This window comes from Silurus aristotelis (assembly GCF_946808225.1).
Source record: "Silurus aristotelis genome assembly, chromosome: 13".
NCBI classification, from domain to species: domain Eukaryota; kingdom Metazoa; phylum Chordata; class Actinopteri; order Siluriformes; family Siluridae; genus Silurus; species Silurus aristotelis.
In genome coordinates, this window is record NC_139586.1 from 20,858,751 (window position 1) to 20,876,448 (window position 17,698).

At 39.3% G+C, this 17,698-nt stretch overlaps 2 protein-coding genes across 3 annotated transcripts in view; one reads left to right on the forward strand and one right to left on the reverse strand.

The window, feature by feature from the left end:
- stard5 (StAR related lipid transfer domain containing 5) overlaps positions 1 to 17,698 on the reverse strand; it is a 423,751-nt gene that overhangs the window by 134,472 nt on the left and 271,581 nt on the right. The gene's annotated exons all lie outside the window — the stretch shown is intronic.
- Positions 1 to 17,698, forward strand: part of abhd17c (abhydrolase domain containing 17C, depalmitoylase) — a 47,655-nt gene that overhangs the window by 17,064 nt on the left and 12,893 nt on the right. Inside the window, exons 2-3 of one of the 2 annotated variants that reach the window (XR_014536428.1) lie at positions 14,269 to 15,040; positions 15,078 to 15,959. Coding sequence is in view for 1 of the 2 variants with exons in the window: in XM_083559403.1 (XP_083415529.1) it covers positions 14,269 to 14,448 (180 nt within the window). In the remaining variant the exon portion in view is untranslated. Of the gene's footprint in view, positions 1 to 14,268; positions 15,041 to 15,077; positions 15,960 to 17,698 lie in introns of those variants that run through there. The other variant, XM_083559403.1, reaches the window with a different exon arrangement.

The window sequence follows — 17,698 nt, forward strand, 5'->3', positions numbered from 1 at the left end:
TGAAATTGGAGATATCGGTGTAAGAATTTATTTTTTTAATTTTTTTATTTATTTATTTTTTTTTAATATATATATTTTTTTATTTATTTATACAGACATCTAAGGTTTTCTCAGATTTACGTGTATAAAATAAACCAACTGAAGGATTTAATGTGCAGTAGCAAGAAGCTCTCTGTTTAATTTAAGGGTGTACATGAAAGCAAAAAAGATCAGATAATGTCATAAAAAACCTGGTAGTCTGATTTTGGTACAAAAAGTGAAACTATTGACTGGGTGTTCGATATTTATTTTATACATTTTTAGCGCTAATGATAATTAGACAAGTTATTGTGCTGGTACTTTAAGGACTACCATGTACAGCTGAGTCCTAAAAAATGTTTTATATTCTTCATAGTGTGTTGTGTTCAGTTCACATCAGTGACAGAGATACATTTTTTCCACTAAGTTTAAATAGATTTTTACTAGTGCCTGTGAGTTTGTGGTCACCATCTTTGTCGATATTTTCACTTTAAGGATTACAGACGTTGTGCAAAAAGAGGTGGTACTTGTGGGAAAACACGTTTGTATCAGCACCTAAAACAGCAAAAATATGATAAATGCATGCCTGAGAAAACCCAGATTAGTAAAGAGACAGAGGAACGAAACCAGGCACAACCTGTTACCCCGAACAAATCAAAACACAATTACAGATGTTCGCGAGTGTCACGCCGTATGATACATGTAACAGGATCTCAGTGGTTCAGGGATGGAAGAAAGAGACGACAGGTGATGGTTCAACAGATCGAGCTTCCGTTCATTTTTCATTAACGGTTGTCCCAGCACTTTTTTTATTTCCTCATACTCACGCTGTCGTATTTCTCGCTCTCTCTCTCTCTCTCTCAAATCGTAGTCTTAAGTGTATTATTCTAATTGACTGAGATTTTGACAGTTGACCGACAATTACTGGGTAAAATAATTAGCATTTTATATAATATAATATAAAAGTTATATCATAAGAGCTTTTTGTCTATTGATTAAATGTAAAAAAAAATTCATCCAACAGTATCATGGAATTTTGTGATCATTCCAAGTGCATATTATTAGACCGAGTTACGCAGTCACCAAACACATTCTAAATGCGCACGAGTCTGATCTACTATGAATCATTAGGTAATGTATGCGTGCACTCTGTAGGTGTGTTTGGTCTGGGTTTTGTGATGTACTCAATATCAAATCATGCTTCGTTAAAACAATTGAGATTATTGTAAGCGCATATATATATATATATATATATATATATATATATATATATATATATATATATATATATATATATATATATATATAAATACACATCTTGTACATTTCTACTGTTGACATTCTGAATGTGTTCAGGGGGAATGTTGGGTTAAAAAAATTCCTTTACGCTAAACTTTCCCAGTGTGCATCGAGCGCTAGCACAGTAATTGTGAAGTTACTTTGCCTGTGTGGTTTGCCGTTTGTGTACATGAAGACAGCTAATGATTGGAGCGAAAGCTAAATTGGAGTTATCAGTCATGTAGGCCTAATTAAAATGCCCTCTTTACCCATTAAATGCGAACCCTATCAGCAAGGGATTTATTCGGGAAAATAATTGTGTGAATTATAAATACTGAGCACATTGCTAATCCCACACGGCTGACACGCCACGTTAAGAAGGATTTGACCAATGAAAACGAGTCAACACCAAACTCCTGGTTCCATGCGCAGTCATTACGTCTATCTGTCTGTTCAGGCTTTTCTCATCTCTCCATTAGTTTAATGTCTCCTGCTCTGGAGTTAATGAGCTTGGGTTGAAGGTTTACTGTGTTTAAAAGCTGGGAAGTCTGATGTAGGAAACTTGTTTTTAACTTTCTCTTCAATTTGCCATTTTGTTTTTTTTAAAACCATTGTACATTTAGAAAGCAGCAGGTTTTCGCCACCGTTATATACAATATATGGTTAACCTGGCCGTTAGATTGATTTTTTTTCTTTTTCTTCTAGCAATCCTTTTCAACATTTAGCCCCCAATTGCTGTTCTAATAACCTTTTACTCTTCTGGAAAGATTTTGCAATAGTGTGGTTGCATTTTAAGTCACAAAATCCTACACTCCAAACCATTTTTAATTCCCATTTAATTCAATCACTTCCAAAGGCACATGGGCCCACAATTCTTTTCAGAGAGCCACAGAATTCATTTCTTTAATGGGGGGCGAGTTGGTCTGTAACAGAAAATGACATGGGTCGGAGTGACTACCAGTATTATCTGGTCCTCCACGTGGCCTCCGAATGCTAGATTAGTTTATTTTGTCATGCACCGTACAGACAAATGACTTAAGAGACATATAGCCTATTAAAAAAGCATTATTACTCATTCATTTTTTTTTCTTTTTCTCCTGCTTATCCGTAATTCGGGTCGCGGGGGCAGCAGTCTAAGCAGGCCCCCGCCTTCGACTGCTGCCCAATCCTCACAGCACCGTCCCTTACGGTCCCTCCTGCAGGTGGTGAGCCCACTGGAAGGCGGCCCCGCGTCAATCCGACGTCACGGACCTTGATATTTCCCTCATAAGGGACCCCCGGAGCATAGAGGGTTAAGGGCCTTGCTCAAGGGCCCAAGAGTGGCAGCTTGGCGATACCGGGGCTTGAACCCCAGACCTTCCGATCGGCAACCCAGCGCCTTAACCGCTGGAGCCACCACTCCCCCACAAAAATTATTACATTATTACTATCAAAATTAATTTTTTATATTTATTGCTATTTACTGTTATGTTGAATGGAAATTATTGTTAGTTATGTTAATAACCATAGAAAATGTAAGCATGAAAGCCAACCTTTTTGGTCAAATACAGATATGAGTAAAGCGCATATTTAAAATTACATTTTGAAAATATGCCCCCTGCATTTTTCAGAGGGCTATTCCAAATGTGGGGGTGGGTGTTTGGCCCATAGGCTATAGTTTGAGGACTTCTGTCCTACACAATTATTTGAAGAAGAACTACATATGCTGGAAAAGTCAGGCATCATAATACTTGTGTTTCGGGATGAAACGAGTCCTTGAGTAACTTGAGTAATTTTATATAAAAAAAAATTGTCCATTTAACTACACATGCAGCTTTGTCCCAAAAAAGGGAGGTTTACGTCAAATTTACGACTTTTTTTTCTTTTTCTGTAGTGCCATAAAGCTTTACACATTAAAATAGGCTACAGTCAATAGAATTGCATGGTTTCGAACGAAGCTTCCGATCTCTTGAGAGAACTCTGTCCAACAATCAGTTCAGTGTCCTCCTGAGCAAGACAGATGAAGCAGAGGAGCCTCGTTCATGCTTCAAACTTCAGGTGAACAACATGGTTACCGGTGGATGCACCAGAAATGTTAAATGCTTAATAGAAATAGTCAGAATTGCGTCAGAATTACGCAAACTTTTTTTTTTTTTTTTTTTTTTATGTGGCGGAAATATGCTTTCATATGATTCTCCAAAGAAAACAATTTAAAGTTTGGGATAATTTCTAACTAAAACGTAAAAAAAATGTTATATATATATATATATAAAAGTATCCAGATTTCAATTAATTTTTTTATTCATGCATTTGCATTTTTATGTACGATTGCAAATACATTAATGGGTTAAGTTTTCATGGATATTATACGCAATTTCAGCAACAAAATGTAAATTTTTCTCAAAAAGGAAACAAATTACTTGTTTATTTCAAGAGATGTTTAATTATCTCTTATATATTTAGTATTTTTTTTTTATATAAAGATAAAGTATTTATTTGATTAATTGTTGGAATAATCGATAGAATACTCGATTACTAAAATAAGTGAAAGCTGCAGCCCTAAATTTTAAATGTTGTTTCTTGATCCTCAATTTGTAGACAAAAAATAATTCAGGATCTTGATTTACAGTTATGACACAATGTTTGAACTCAGATTTTTTTTAAGGCTTGGTGAAGAAAGTGTTACAAACCAATAAAAATGGACAGAAAACCATCAGCTTGTCTCCAGTTTAAAACCTGCATTCAAAGTGATCACTTGCTATTTTCTACTATGATCATTTTAAGCAATATTATAGTTAGTAACCAGTTCTGTATTATATAAGCCTAACTGAGTAAAAAAAAAAATTTGATACATAGAATTACGATTGCTTTTCTTCGTTAAAGAGCTACAGTTTGTCGAATAGTTGCACATAGAGAACAGAAAAATGACATTTTATTCACAGAGGGTAATGTTTTTACATTCCAGCATATGTTGTTTATGAAGGAGAGTATGCTTTGATCATGTGAAAGTTTTTTTTTTTTAATATTCTAATTAATCTTGTAGCAGATGCAGTACTGGAAATTTACAGATAAACATGGTTGGGGTTGGAGCCTATCCCAAGAACACTGGATATGAGTCAGGAATGCACATTGATGAGAGGACAACAGTTAACACACGTTCACACGGTCATTAATACTTGGCTAATGAGCTAATATTGTTAATTTAGAGTAAAAACCGTCTAGCATGTGGATGAGAGTTGGAAGAAACCTGTAAATTCTGAAGTAGTTCACATGTGCAGAACAGGCAGTAGCTAATCTCAGCTAAACGAACCTGGAACCCGGTTGCGCTGCAAAGTTACATACTCTGTGACATTTTAGGCGAAAAGTTAAATATGTTGAATATACAAGTCTGTATTTGCTGTGTTTATTTTTATTTTTTAATTGTTACTTGTAATGTGAATTCTGATGCTTTCATTTCTTCTTTTTTTTTTTTTTTTTTTTTGGATCTAATAGTGAAAACAACAAAAGGAGATTTACTTCATTTTCTTTCTTTGTTTAATCACACAATGTGTTTTTACAATTGTCAAATTAAGACCGCAAGGGACTATTAATGTTTTTTTTATTTTTATTTTTTTAATATATATTTTACATATTGTGCCGTTATTTCATAATTAAGTTTTCAAACACACGACTCAGGCATATGCACCTTAGATGACACCTTCAATATGTATTATCATTATTTGTGAACAATCTTTGCTCTGTTTATGAAGTAACACTTGAGCAGTTATCTTTGATGTTGGTATCGCTGATGTATACTAATGCATTATGGAAAAAGGAGCATATTAATGAAACCTGCCATAATGACTTTGCTAGTCTCAAGCCACGCCCCCATATATACGGATCTTGACACATCGTTGAAAGACTGGCATGCGTGAGCGTTTTCCATTTATTTTTGTGTTTCTGTATGCATGGATAACTGTAGACAGAATTATCCACCCCCCCACCCACACACAGGGTTTTTCCAAAACAGTCTATGTATGTAGACCAGCCCCTCAGCCTACACTCTTCACTGTGCAGCTGGTGAAAGGTTAAAATGTAGTTAGAACGGTGCTTTCCTGGAAGGAAAATCACCCGTGAGTGATGGTTTTCAGTTGGCCCCTGTCACAAGCGCCCTCGGAACAGCACGTTTTTGTGCTCCGACAAACCCGCGCTTGACCCCGAATAGCTTTAACAATCCAGCAAGTTGAGTCAGGTGCGTTGGAGCACAGAAAATTCCAAAAATGTCCAGTGTACGTGGTTCAGAAACTGCTCCTCTGTTAGAAGGAACGTTCCACTACAGAAGGCCTGTTCCACTTGAATGGAGTTTGAAGTGAAGTCAGATTCTCACCTTGTTCAGACTCTAAACAAGAGCCGATTTCTCAGTTAATGTGGATGTAACATGGAAACCAACTCGTGGTAAAAAAAAAAATTCAGTGGGTTGTACATTTCTTGGCTAAAAATGAATCTATATGTTTTGACCGTTCCATAAATCCTATGTTGCAAAGTCGTTGTTTGCAATTACAGCTTTAAAGATGTCTTTGGTAAAAGGAAATCGTTTTTTTTTTGTTTGTTTGTTTTTTATGATGTCTATGGTAAGAAGAGGTATCTCAGTGGATAAGAGGTATTTCTGATTGGACGGCGATGAGTTCAAATCCTAGCAAGCTGACGCTTAGGGCCCCTTAGCAAGGCCCTTAACATTCAGTCATATAAGTCGTTTTGGGAAGGGCGCAAAATGTAATGACATGGCTCATAGTGTCTTCCATTACAATCTTTTGTAATTCGGCGCAAGTGGTAGCTCAGTATGGTGAGGTGGTGGACTTCTGAGTTCAAATCTCAGCACCACTAAGCTTCCAATGCTGGGTCCTTGAACAAGGCTCTTAACTCAGTCATCAGTATAAATGGGATGAGTGCAAGTTGCTCTGGATAACGGGTATCTGTCTAATGGCATAAATGTAAGATTTGGTAATATTACATCTTTATGGTCTAGTTTTAGCTCAGATTTCGAAGGTTACAAGGTGACCAGGGTTCCTCTGATGAACTCGAAATTAATTTTTAATTCATCAAATATCACTCAGGTTCAAAATGTAGCTAGTCTACGTGTGCCTTTGAGATCTTTTGGCCGTGTGGTTGGGGTAGAATAATAAGAATACATTTTCAGTGTAACATTAAAATACATCCAGGTTATGATGCAGCCATCAGTGTACCTCACTAAAGGTCTGGTGGTGTGGGATCAAACATGAACCACCTGAATTATTGCCAGGAAGTTACTTTTCACCAGAGTTCTGTTTTGATAGTTTTGATAAGGAGTTTCAGTTTTGTATGTGTTCAGTAAAGTATGTTTGTGTTGTGGTTAAACGATTATTCACTTTAGTGATGGACTAGTCGGTATCTGAGAGAAGACCGTAGTTTTAGAATAGTAATTTCTGGGTTTTTGAGCGTTTTTCACCAAGCGCAAGAGTTGCGTGCCTGGCATGTTTGTAGGAAAGTCGGCCACCCTTCAGCAGGTAAGCAGGTGTGATGCTGCCTGCAGGTAATGAGCATTTGCACTTTGTTTACTTCGTGCTTGATGTGCTGCGTCAAGACACGCTCACCGTGGATTAGCGGTGTGTCTGGAGGCTTTGTTTTTCCGGCGGCAGTTTTGCAAGGACACCTATATTAAAAAAAAAAAAAAGGCACGTGAACGCTCCTCATTAGTGGCTTGTGTCACTGTGTGTGTGTGTGTGTGTGTGTCTCTCGCTCTCTCTCATGCACACACTTTTCCTCTCTTTGTGCTAACATTATTTTATACAAGTGGAATGGTAAAAAAGAAAACACCTTTTATTTAATCTGAAGACATGAAGCCATCTTAACACAGTGGTTTGTCGGAGTGGTTGACGCTAACAAGCAGCTAGTGATGCCTGCAAGGACGATATTGGTTCTAATGAGGATTTAAACAGTTGAAGCATTTTTTCCAGACATGATCCATTTTAATATGATTTTCTATAAAATAATTTGTATACTCTATTTCCGCATTTACTCCCATTTCATTCATGGATTTTTTTTTTTTAATAATTTTTAGTTATCTGAATGGTCCCCAGATCTTTTTCAACCTTCAACTTTCCAGTTTCAGTGACCAGCGATGCCTCGGATCGCACTTCTGTCCTGAAAGGCATGCAACCTGAAATGGTGTTCTGCTGTTGTAGCTAGAGTTCACAGATAGTTGATTGCTGGAACTATTGGCTATTGGCAAAAATCCATACAGAGTTTTTCCGGCTTCCGCTTCCCTGTCATTGCACGATTAGCCTCTAGAGGCGCATCACTGACACCACGTGCTGCTTGTTTTTACACGCGAGACTGTGCGCTGCACTTTAGTGCTATTATATTTATAATTTATTCATTTATCATATTTACATCCTTCAGCACATTAAAAGCTATCGGCTGATTAATTGCTTTATCGGCAAGTACGATACAACCTAGCTATCGGTTTTAGCAAAATCCACTATCGGTCGACCTCTAATTGTAGCCCTTCTCCCTCCACATCCAACAAATTGACACGCTTTTCTGTCTAATCTGTTTGCATCGAGTGGTTATTTGAGATACTCTACTGTAGTCAGTCCAAACCAGTCTAGCCATTCTCCTCTGGCCTTTTTGAATCAACAACTAGCTCCTCATTGGATGGATCTAAGATCAGCAGCCTCTGACTTGATTGTAGCTTGAGAGGAGTTCCATAGGATTTGGCTGTAGATGCTGGAAAAACAGCTGTAAGAGGTTTATGTCGGAGAAGCTTAGCATAAAGTCTCTCATTTCCCTCCCGCATCTGTCGGCTGTCTTTTATTCATAGGGTTTCCTTTTAGCTCCCTATGTTATGCTGGTGGTTTGAGCCAGCTGACACTGCCATCTGGCAAATCATGCCTTGTTGTGAGTGTTTTGGACGAATTTATGAGTGCCTGTTCATAAACAGGTCGCCTTGCCAGGAATAAAATGTCACATCGCATCACATAGCTTATGCATTAATCAACGATCAGTTATGGAGCAGTTGTTGTTTTCCTGTGTGGCGAGTTGTTCCTGGTTAGGTGTTCTTGGAAAAAGGGAGGTACAGATTGTTTTGCAGATTTGTAGGTTACAACCGATCTGCTTTACCAGCGTGACCCTGTACGCTTGAAGTCGGTTTAGATAAAAAAAAAAAAAAGCACATCTCCCATCGTATGTTAATTTATTTGTTGTTGAACTTGATTCGTTGTTAACGCTACCAGTCCCTGAGCTTTGTGTCGATTTATTGCTTACCAACTGGAAACGTGTTCCTGTTAGCGGCGATAGCAATAAAGATTTCTCTCCGGAATCCGTGTGTTGTGCTTCCAAGTCCTCAGCTGGATGCCGGAGTAGAGGTTAGAGGTACGATCAACATCTCGGCATGCCTTTTAGATCTTTGTCTGCGCTCCCCTGTTCGACTCCAAACCCCCCCCCGTTCACCGTTAAAGGCGACAGTGCTTGGATTGCTCTAAGTGCCTGTTTCTAATGTGGTCTGTGCTTATAGGCAAAATGTCTGGCTGAAACTGTCTGAAATGCCAGAGGCACTTTGTATAAAATGTCAAGAGAAGTTCAGCAGAATTCGGGAGATTATATCTTGTTAAATGTAGCCGTAGGCTAGAAGACTGATCCTGGATTGGGGCTTAAGACGTCATCTTTCATGCACTATCGCTGAGGGCGCATCCCGTGTTCCGTCGCAGGTCGGCAAAATCCGAACGATCTGTTCTGATGTAGACCTCAGCAGTATCTCGAGTGAAGGATGATTACGCAGGATGTCATGGATGGTATGGCTTGTGATACGGCTTGTGCCATGTAATCGTGCTAAAAATGCCAGTGCCCAGCTGTGTTGTTTAGTAGTCACTGATTGGCAATAATATAGTTCATAGGGTCGTGCATCCTTGAATATTTAGCTAATATGTTCAAGATCATTGGCGAATTTGATGCCAACTCTGATGTCACATCCACTATATGGACAAAAGTATTGGGTTTCCTGACTTTTTTTCTGCTAGATGTGTTCTTCTCCAATCTGTTAACACAAAGCTCGAGGCGCACAATTGTATCGAATGGCATTAGTTAAGTTTTATGTTCAATTGAACCTGGAAACCCAGACCTGTTCCGGCACACCATTGCTCCTGTGCACAAAGCGAATTCCATGAAGATATGGATTGGAGAGGAAGATCTTGAGAGGCCTGCTAATAGAGCTCTGATCTCACCATCATTACCTGACTTTAGCAGCACCCTTGTGGCTGATGGACACAAATGTCCACAAGCACACTCCAAAGTCTAGTGGAACATCTTATCAGAAGAGTGGAGGAGATCAATGGGACTAAATGTGGAATACGATGCTCAAAAAGAACATACCATGCTTATGACCAGGTGTCTGCAAACAGATATTGGCGATATAGTGTATAAACACGCATTGTGTATTTGTAACCTTGTTCCACTCCGCTGAAAGCCATATTTGACACTCTTCAGGCAGCGATAATTAGAGACCTCGATAGGATGATTGCATGATGTACAGCCATACAAGCCTGGTAGCTTTCACATTTCTTGGTAATAGAATGCTGGTGTTCAACACCTTCAGGAAAGTCTGTCAAATGCTGCGGTGGTAAAATTTCATTGGCAACCTGGTACGAGGAAGCATCCTGTACACATACATATACAGAAACCAGTTTTAATAGATCTTTTTCTACAGAATTCAGAAAAGTTACCTACGTTGAATATTTAGTCTGTAGTAATGACAATTCCATCTCTGCCCTCTTATCAACCATGTGATATCTGTAGTGATGCTGTTTCCATGGTTACATAAGATCTATGAAGGAAACAAGCGAGGTTACGTCCATCATATGAAAAAGCTGTACCGAGCAGGGATTTGCAACGCTGAGGGAGGCCGGTGGAGCAGAGGGAGACGCACATTACTTGCGTCGCCTGAAGCACGTAAAGCTACCGAAACATTCCGACATTCATTTGCCGCGTTGATAGACGGAATGCCAGCTGCCATGTATAGGAAAAACGTACAGTGCGTCAATATCCGGTGGCTTTCAATCTGTGTAAAGGCAAATGTGTTCTGCTCTTTTTGCGAATGTATTTCAAATTACAGCTCTGATAATAGTTGTGAAAGGAACACGCTTGGAGCTGTCTGTTAGCTAGTCAGCATAGGTATTGATCGCTTTTGTCTCTAAGAATGGATTAGAATTTTAATTGCACCCCGACTTCTGGTGGATTCGAGCAAGCAGCGTTTTTGCAACGTTTAACCAAAGGGGAGGATACCCTGATGCTCTCGACTGTTCTTTACGAAGAAGAACTCATCCAGATACTATCCCAGGATGTTCTCTTTGGAAAATGGATGGGAGGAAGTTTTTGCCTTTATGGTGTGCAATGAAGAGTGAGCACAGCACAGGGTCTTAAAAAGTATATACTTAAAAAAATAAAAAAATAAAAAAATAAATAAAATGTTAGGCCTTTTAAAAGTCTCTTAAATTTGTTGTTCTAGGTCTTAAATAATTTAAAACCGGTCTTTAGTTTTAAATGTCTGTGTAACACAGTCTCTAATGCACATTGAAATGCTCCTGTTTTAGAATAATTTGTAATATTTTTGTTTGTTAGTTTCCATTGTATTGTAATTTTTTTTTCGCTAGTCCGGGAAAAAAATTGGCCGTTGCATGTTGGCCTCTTTGGTAGTCGCAATACAGCGAGTGAGCTTTCTGTTATTGTAATCTCGAGTTGGACCGCAGACGTAAAACGGATTTTGCTTTTTTGCTATGTGTAAGCACAAGTATAGCGATACTCGGCTTGAAAAGGCTATTTGTTAACGTGTTTGTGTTTTGATGTGTGTGATGGGTCTTACATTTCTCAATGGTCTTCAAAAGGTCTTAAAAAGTCTTTAATTTTACTTAGTCAAGCATACAGAAACCCAGACATTAGGTCCTGCTAAAGTCAATAACTCTGTATACAAGACTATAAGCTGTTCCACAATCTGTACACTGATCCATTAGATCCTGGTAACGATTTGTAGTGTTCTCAGCAAATTATGTTGCCATAAGGGATGGGTATGCTTGAAGTCTTGGCACAGACTTTTACGGCTCCCCATTAGGAAGACATTTATTCCAGGACCGTTTTGAACCCTTGGCTGACTTACCAGTAGGGGTGCAACGGATCGCAGTTGGTCCGTAAACCGTGGATTCATTGCAAATTTTTTAACTTTCAGATTAATCAGATTTTTTTATTTTAAATGGTTGCAGAATTGAAAGACGCGGGTTTTTTTTCTTCTTTTTTCCATATCGTTCTCTGTCATTTCGTAACCACACAGCCGTCGTGTTTACATGAACGGGACGTGTCAATCAGTTAAACGGCTAGCAGGGAAGCAGAAGAACTTGAAAAGCCTCCCGCATCATTCAAATCACATGTATGGGAGCATTTCCTCACTGTAACTAAAAAATTTGTCTCCTCCCACTTTTTTGCTGCTCCAAAAAATGGTCCGATCCGTGACTAAAAAACGTAATGTGATCCGCACCACTACTTACCAGTACCGCAACCTTTCTCAAACCTTGCACACCCTGTGAGCTACAGGTTTATAACACCAACGCTGCTGCAACCAGTTTCTTTGCCTAACACTTGGCCCTAATTTATCCCGGAAGAATGTTTGTGTAGATTTGTTGATTGCACTGGATTTAATTAAGGGTTAATGTTTTTTTTTTTACTGTGAAAAGTTGTCGTATGGAGATACTGGAACGCCTTACCGATGCCTACCCGAGAGGATGTGGAGTTTAAGATTTCTGAAGTACTTGCAGAAAACATTTCAGTCTGTATACAGTCGTATTGGTTATTCAGAACGACTGAGACTTTCACTATAAATCTCTTAGGGACTGCTGAATGGTGTGTAAGGGTTGGCCCAAAAACCATCCGCAAATGTTTTAATTGGCAAAAACACTGTTTTGGTCAAACAGAGTCCGCTGTGTGTTCCATCCGTAGACCAGATCCACTTCTTCCGCTGTATGCCTCCTCGATTAAAAAGACAATTTATTTATTGCCTTTATCGTTCTGTTTTTCAGAATAACATTTATTTACGAGCATTTCGTCTTGTTCTCTCAACACACACGCAGCTCTCCGTCGGTTTTCAGTTGTTCCTTGAGGTCAAAGCCAGCACTTGTTTGGACAAGCTGTTTCATTTGGCCTGAATTAAGGTTATGGAAAACACAGCATCTTCAACTGGGCTCTGTATGCGCACACTTTCAGTAGCTTTCCATTCAGGAGAAAAAAATAGCTCTTTGCACGAGCGACTCAAACTCAACATGGACTATTTGACCTTCCCCGAAGCACTGTAATTTTTCAGAATCGGCTTCCTGATCGATTCCTGAGTAGCGGGAAATGCACGAATAGATTAGTCATGTTGAGAACGATACGCGAGCTCGGTAATGCCGCTCGCCACCGGCCTTCACACTGTCCATAAATAGGATTTTTTTTTTTTTTTTATTTAGTCCCTCGGGTTGTTCAGCGAGACAAAAATCATGGTTTTGTTTATCTCTCTGTGTGATCTAGCACCTGTCTTGGGCAGATGAATTGGCCGGTAAAAAAACGTTTCCAGCACCTTTCTCTGTATATTGTGTGTAACGATTTGCACTTACTCATTTGGCGAATGTTTAAAAAAATAAAAATTAAAGGCAATACACAACCCAGACGTTTAGAGTATCGCAGCATTTGCTTTTCGGAGTTGGATCTCGCTCTTGGACCAATTGTTTTGGAGTGTTTTCACCGTCTAAACAAAACACCTGCATATTGAAAATCGCCTTAGAATTAGTTTCCGGTAGTCGGACGAACAGCGAGTCATGGGCGTGATTTTTGCTTATAATCACACTTGAGACAGAGAGCAAAAACAACTGCCAATTACACACAACTATAATGCGCTTTAGTATTTTTATAAACCTGACCAACTCGGCGTAAACGATAAATAAAATTTTTTTTTTATTCCTTTTTCCCGCTCCGCTGAGGAGAATCTGGAGCCTCCCTGCACTCAGCTACTTGATTTCCGATTAGATGTTGCTGTCTTGTTGAGTTCGGATACTTGGACAGATTTCAGCAGTACATTCCGTGCTGCCTGCCTGCCTGCCTGCCGTGTGTGTGTGTGTGTGTGTGTGTGTGTGTGTGTGTGTGTGTGTGTGTGTGTGTGTGTGTGTGTGTGTGTGTGTGTGTGTGTGTGTGTGTGTGTGTGTGTGTGTGTGTGTGAGCGAGGCAGACAGAGTTGAGAGTATGTGGCTGTTTTGTTCTCCAGCTGGTTTCATCTTCCAAAGGGCTCACCCTCAGCAAGGCACCGCCAGCATGTAGGTCAGATTTTAGACACGGTCCCCTGCTGTCTGGTCCATACACACATGCGCACACCCGGATTTGCCATCAGCGCCAACAGGGGGGAAAAATACACGCTGGCAGCAAAAAAAAAAATCTTTACAGCCACACACACACGACTGGAACGCATATAAGTATGTCTCTGGAGTTGATTAGAAAGGAACATTGCCTACATTGGCATTTTTTCCCCTTCATTATCAAACAAGTCCCGTGCAAATATTGCAAAATGGGAAAATTGTGTACATTAAGAGACATTTAACACGCTTGTCATATACCACATACTCTCCGTATTGAGCGAGCATGAACGGCAGTCGCAGGAAATGGCATCTCCAAAATACATTTTCGTTTAGAAATTGGAACGAAATGGGTCTCGGAGTTAGTTTGATGTTTGAACGAGGAAAACGCCTATAAATCTGTTCAAAGGTCCACAGCACTTCACAGCTCGTGGCCCACAGGACACAGACAAAACATTCACAACTGTTTAAAATGTCATTAAAGTGACATCGGCAGAGAGAAAAATATACAAGACTCACGTAATGTGTTTTATTTTTTTTAAGTTTGTAGCAACGTTTTTAAATGTTAAAATGCCCATGTCTTACAGTGTCTCTTCTTCCTTATCTTGTCCTGCAGGTATGGCGTGACTCCAGAAAACATCATCCTGTACGGCCAGAGCATCGGCACGGTGCCAACGGTGGACCTGGCGGCACGATACGAGTGCGCAGCGGTCATCCTGCATTCTCCTCTCATGTCCGGACTGCGCGTGGCCTTCCCTGATACACGCAAAACCTACTGCTTCGATGCTTTTCCTAGGTGGGTCATCCTACAGACTTTTACAGTACATGTACACATACAGTATGGCAAAATGTCTTCTAACCGAACTGTTCTGGCAATGAAATGAAAGTGATTTTGCAGTGGTGGACAAAGTACACAAACTATGTACTTAAGGTAAAGTGGAGATACAGTAGGTGAAATATTACTCCAGTAAAAGTGCTGCCGTTAAACTTGCATTTGAGAGAAAGTACAACAGTATTTGCCTTCAGATATACGTTTATTGTGGCTGTAATGTACTATAGTCATTTTTTTGTCCCAGATTTTTGCTTAATTCACATTTACGGCATCAGGCAGGTGAACTTATCCAGCACGACGTACAAAAGTGCTTTGAATCTCTATCAATGAATAAATAAACACTGGTTTGCTAGATTACAAACTTAAGATACCAGCTGCACACAACTCGTCAACTATTATTATTTTTTTAAACAAAGACAACACAAAGCAGGAAAGTGAAAGAGGTTTCAGAAGAGGTATGTGTTAAACCCGTCGCTTGGAGATGGAGACTCAGCTGTTCAGACAACTAGGGGAAGTTCGTTCCTCCTCTGTTCTGCTGGCGCTGAACTGAATGGTCGTGCCGAGCAGCTACCTCCAATCGAAAACAAGTTTAGATCGGAGCGGGCGCTCGACCCTGATTGGTGGCTCGCTGCATGTATGAACAGTTAGGGTTTTTTTTACCGCTCATAAATGAAATGGAACGACTGATTTTGCAAAATGTGAATATTTGACTTAGAAATGTAGTGAAGTTAAATGAAACGTCTCCCCAAATGGAAATACTTTAGTTAAGTACAGTTAAGTACACCAAAGAGGCTACTGAAGTACAGCACCGAATTAGATTCACTTTGTTACTGTCCACCACTGCGATTCTGCATTCTAAAAGTGCCTGTATTTCCTATAACCACACCGTGATGTTCCACTTTGTGCATTCACACTGCTCTTTTTTGTTTGTCACTTCCTGGCTTGATACGGTTGCTACAAGTGTGTTAAAGCCATCAGCAGCAGCCTTAGAAAAAAAAAAAAACACATTTCAGGGATATAACTTGAAATATAATGGGTTTTCAGATGAAGAAGAAAAGAAAAAAGGATGACAGTTTTATCAGGAGCTCCTTTAACAAGAATGTGCAAATCACCGCGTGCCAGCCAGCTAGTCGACACGCTATAACGTGAATGTGGCTCCTCTGGGATGTGTTTCTGCTGTAAACAGAGCACGAGGCCTTATTGTGTCGGAAATGTCAGTTGCTCGGTGTTCATTTCTTCTTTATAGAAGCGTTGTATAAAAGCAGTTTCTCGTGGCACGGCTGTGATTAAGTAGAGCACTCAGCCTGCCGTGTCATGCCCCGTGGTCGAATCGCAGCCACGCGCATATTCAGCTACACACTATAACCGTTCATGCAATATTGCCTAATTATAATGCTGCATTGCCAGATAATGTGGGCAGGTGCTCAGATTATGAACTTTTGAAAATATGCTGATATAAACAATTTTTTTGCTTCCCAACACTACAATGGCTCTAACCTGCGATTTGAAAATTTTAGATTTTCCATCGAGCCCTGGTCACTCGGCTCCTAAACAAATCTCTCTCTCAACTGGATTCTCATAATAAACCTAATAATTAACGCCCTACTCACCCCACACCTTCACTTGCAGCAGTTGCCATAGAAACCAAGTTGCATTGAAGGCCAACGTGAGACCCAGGGTCTTAATGTTCCGTCGCACACAGAAGCCCACGTAACAACACGCCAAAACAACCGAGTGACTACAGGTCATAATTTCCATTTCACAATCGACTTTGCCTGATTGATTTATTTGAAATTCGAGGAATGAGATCGGCGCTGTAAGAGGTTTTTATATCCGGGGGTGGCTAACAGGTTTGTACACAGTGCGATATAACCTTTCGCAGATGAGCAATTCAATCCTGCTCTTATTTTCTTTTTGGTTCATAGCATTTATACGGCTGCCTTAAAAAACATTATGCTAAACGATGTAGTACTTCGATCAAGTGGAAAATCCAACCGTATATTAGTACTTCGTTATGATTCAACTGTCCATAGCAGTTTTCAGAGTCAACAAGCAGCCGTTAAGTCGCTTCTAATATCGTCTACAATAATATCGTAATTGTTTTAACAATTAACATTGATAGCGCATACATTGTGATGAGCTCTAGTAGGGTTCAGTTCATGATTTAAATCATTACAAAATTCAAGATATGGGGCAGTAAATGTGTACATTTATATAATATCATACAGTTTAAAAAAAAAAAAAATGTCAGCTATTTGAATATAATATAAGTTAATTAGTTAAATTAAGCATTTTATTAAAATGCTGATTATATCTGCTTTGTAACAGCCAAAATGTAATTGTTCTAATTGACTGTTCAAATGTAAGAATTTGACTCAAAAGATAATGCGCACTAACAATAGCTTTGTAAAGGTAAAAAATTACCTTAATTACCTTTTTTTTTCAAAAAAAAAAAACAATCTCTGTAACTGCTGTGAACTGACCACCACACGGATTATGAAGATCAAAACATTTTAGGAGTCAGCTGTCCATGGTAGTCCCTAAGGTACCAGCACAATAACACATAGCAAAATACTGCCTAATTAGTGTTATTGATAAAATAAATTTTTTTGTCAATATTACACAGTCCTAGTAGCATTTACATTTTCCAAACTCTTGAACTAGGAGAGCCAAACCTGTTCCAGCATGACATTACCATTGTGCACAGAGCCAGGTCAATGAAGATATGGTAAAAGATATTGAATGGTCCTGCTATAATGCTTTCCTCTTGGCCACCTTTAGAATGAATCGGAACTCTGAGTGCATCCCAGGTTTTCTCACCCTATAACAATACTGGACTTTACTTAACACCTTTTAGTGAAATGAGCACAAATATCCACAAGCACATTCCAAAATCTGGTAGAACATCTTCCCAAGTTTTAACAGTAAATGGGGACTAAATGTGGAATGGGCGTGGTCAGGTGTCTTACACAAACGCTTGTGTATTCTGTGTATAGTCTTCTAGCCTCTCAGCTTTGTCTCTAATAAACCAAACAGGATTTAATGAGAGCTGAATTTGACCAATCACAGATACGGTCACCTGTTTGAAAGTTACTAACGGATTTTTTTTATCCGAGCTCACTGTAAGTGCTTTGTAAGCGCACCAAATGGCTGTGTAATATTATTTGTCACTCAGATGGCCTTCAATAAGTCAACTGTTAGAATGCCAATGAGC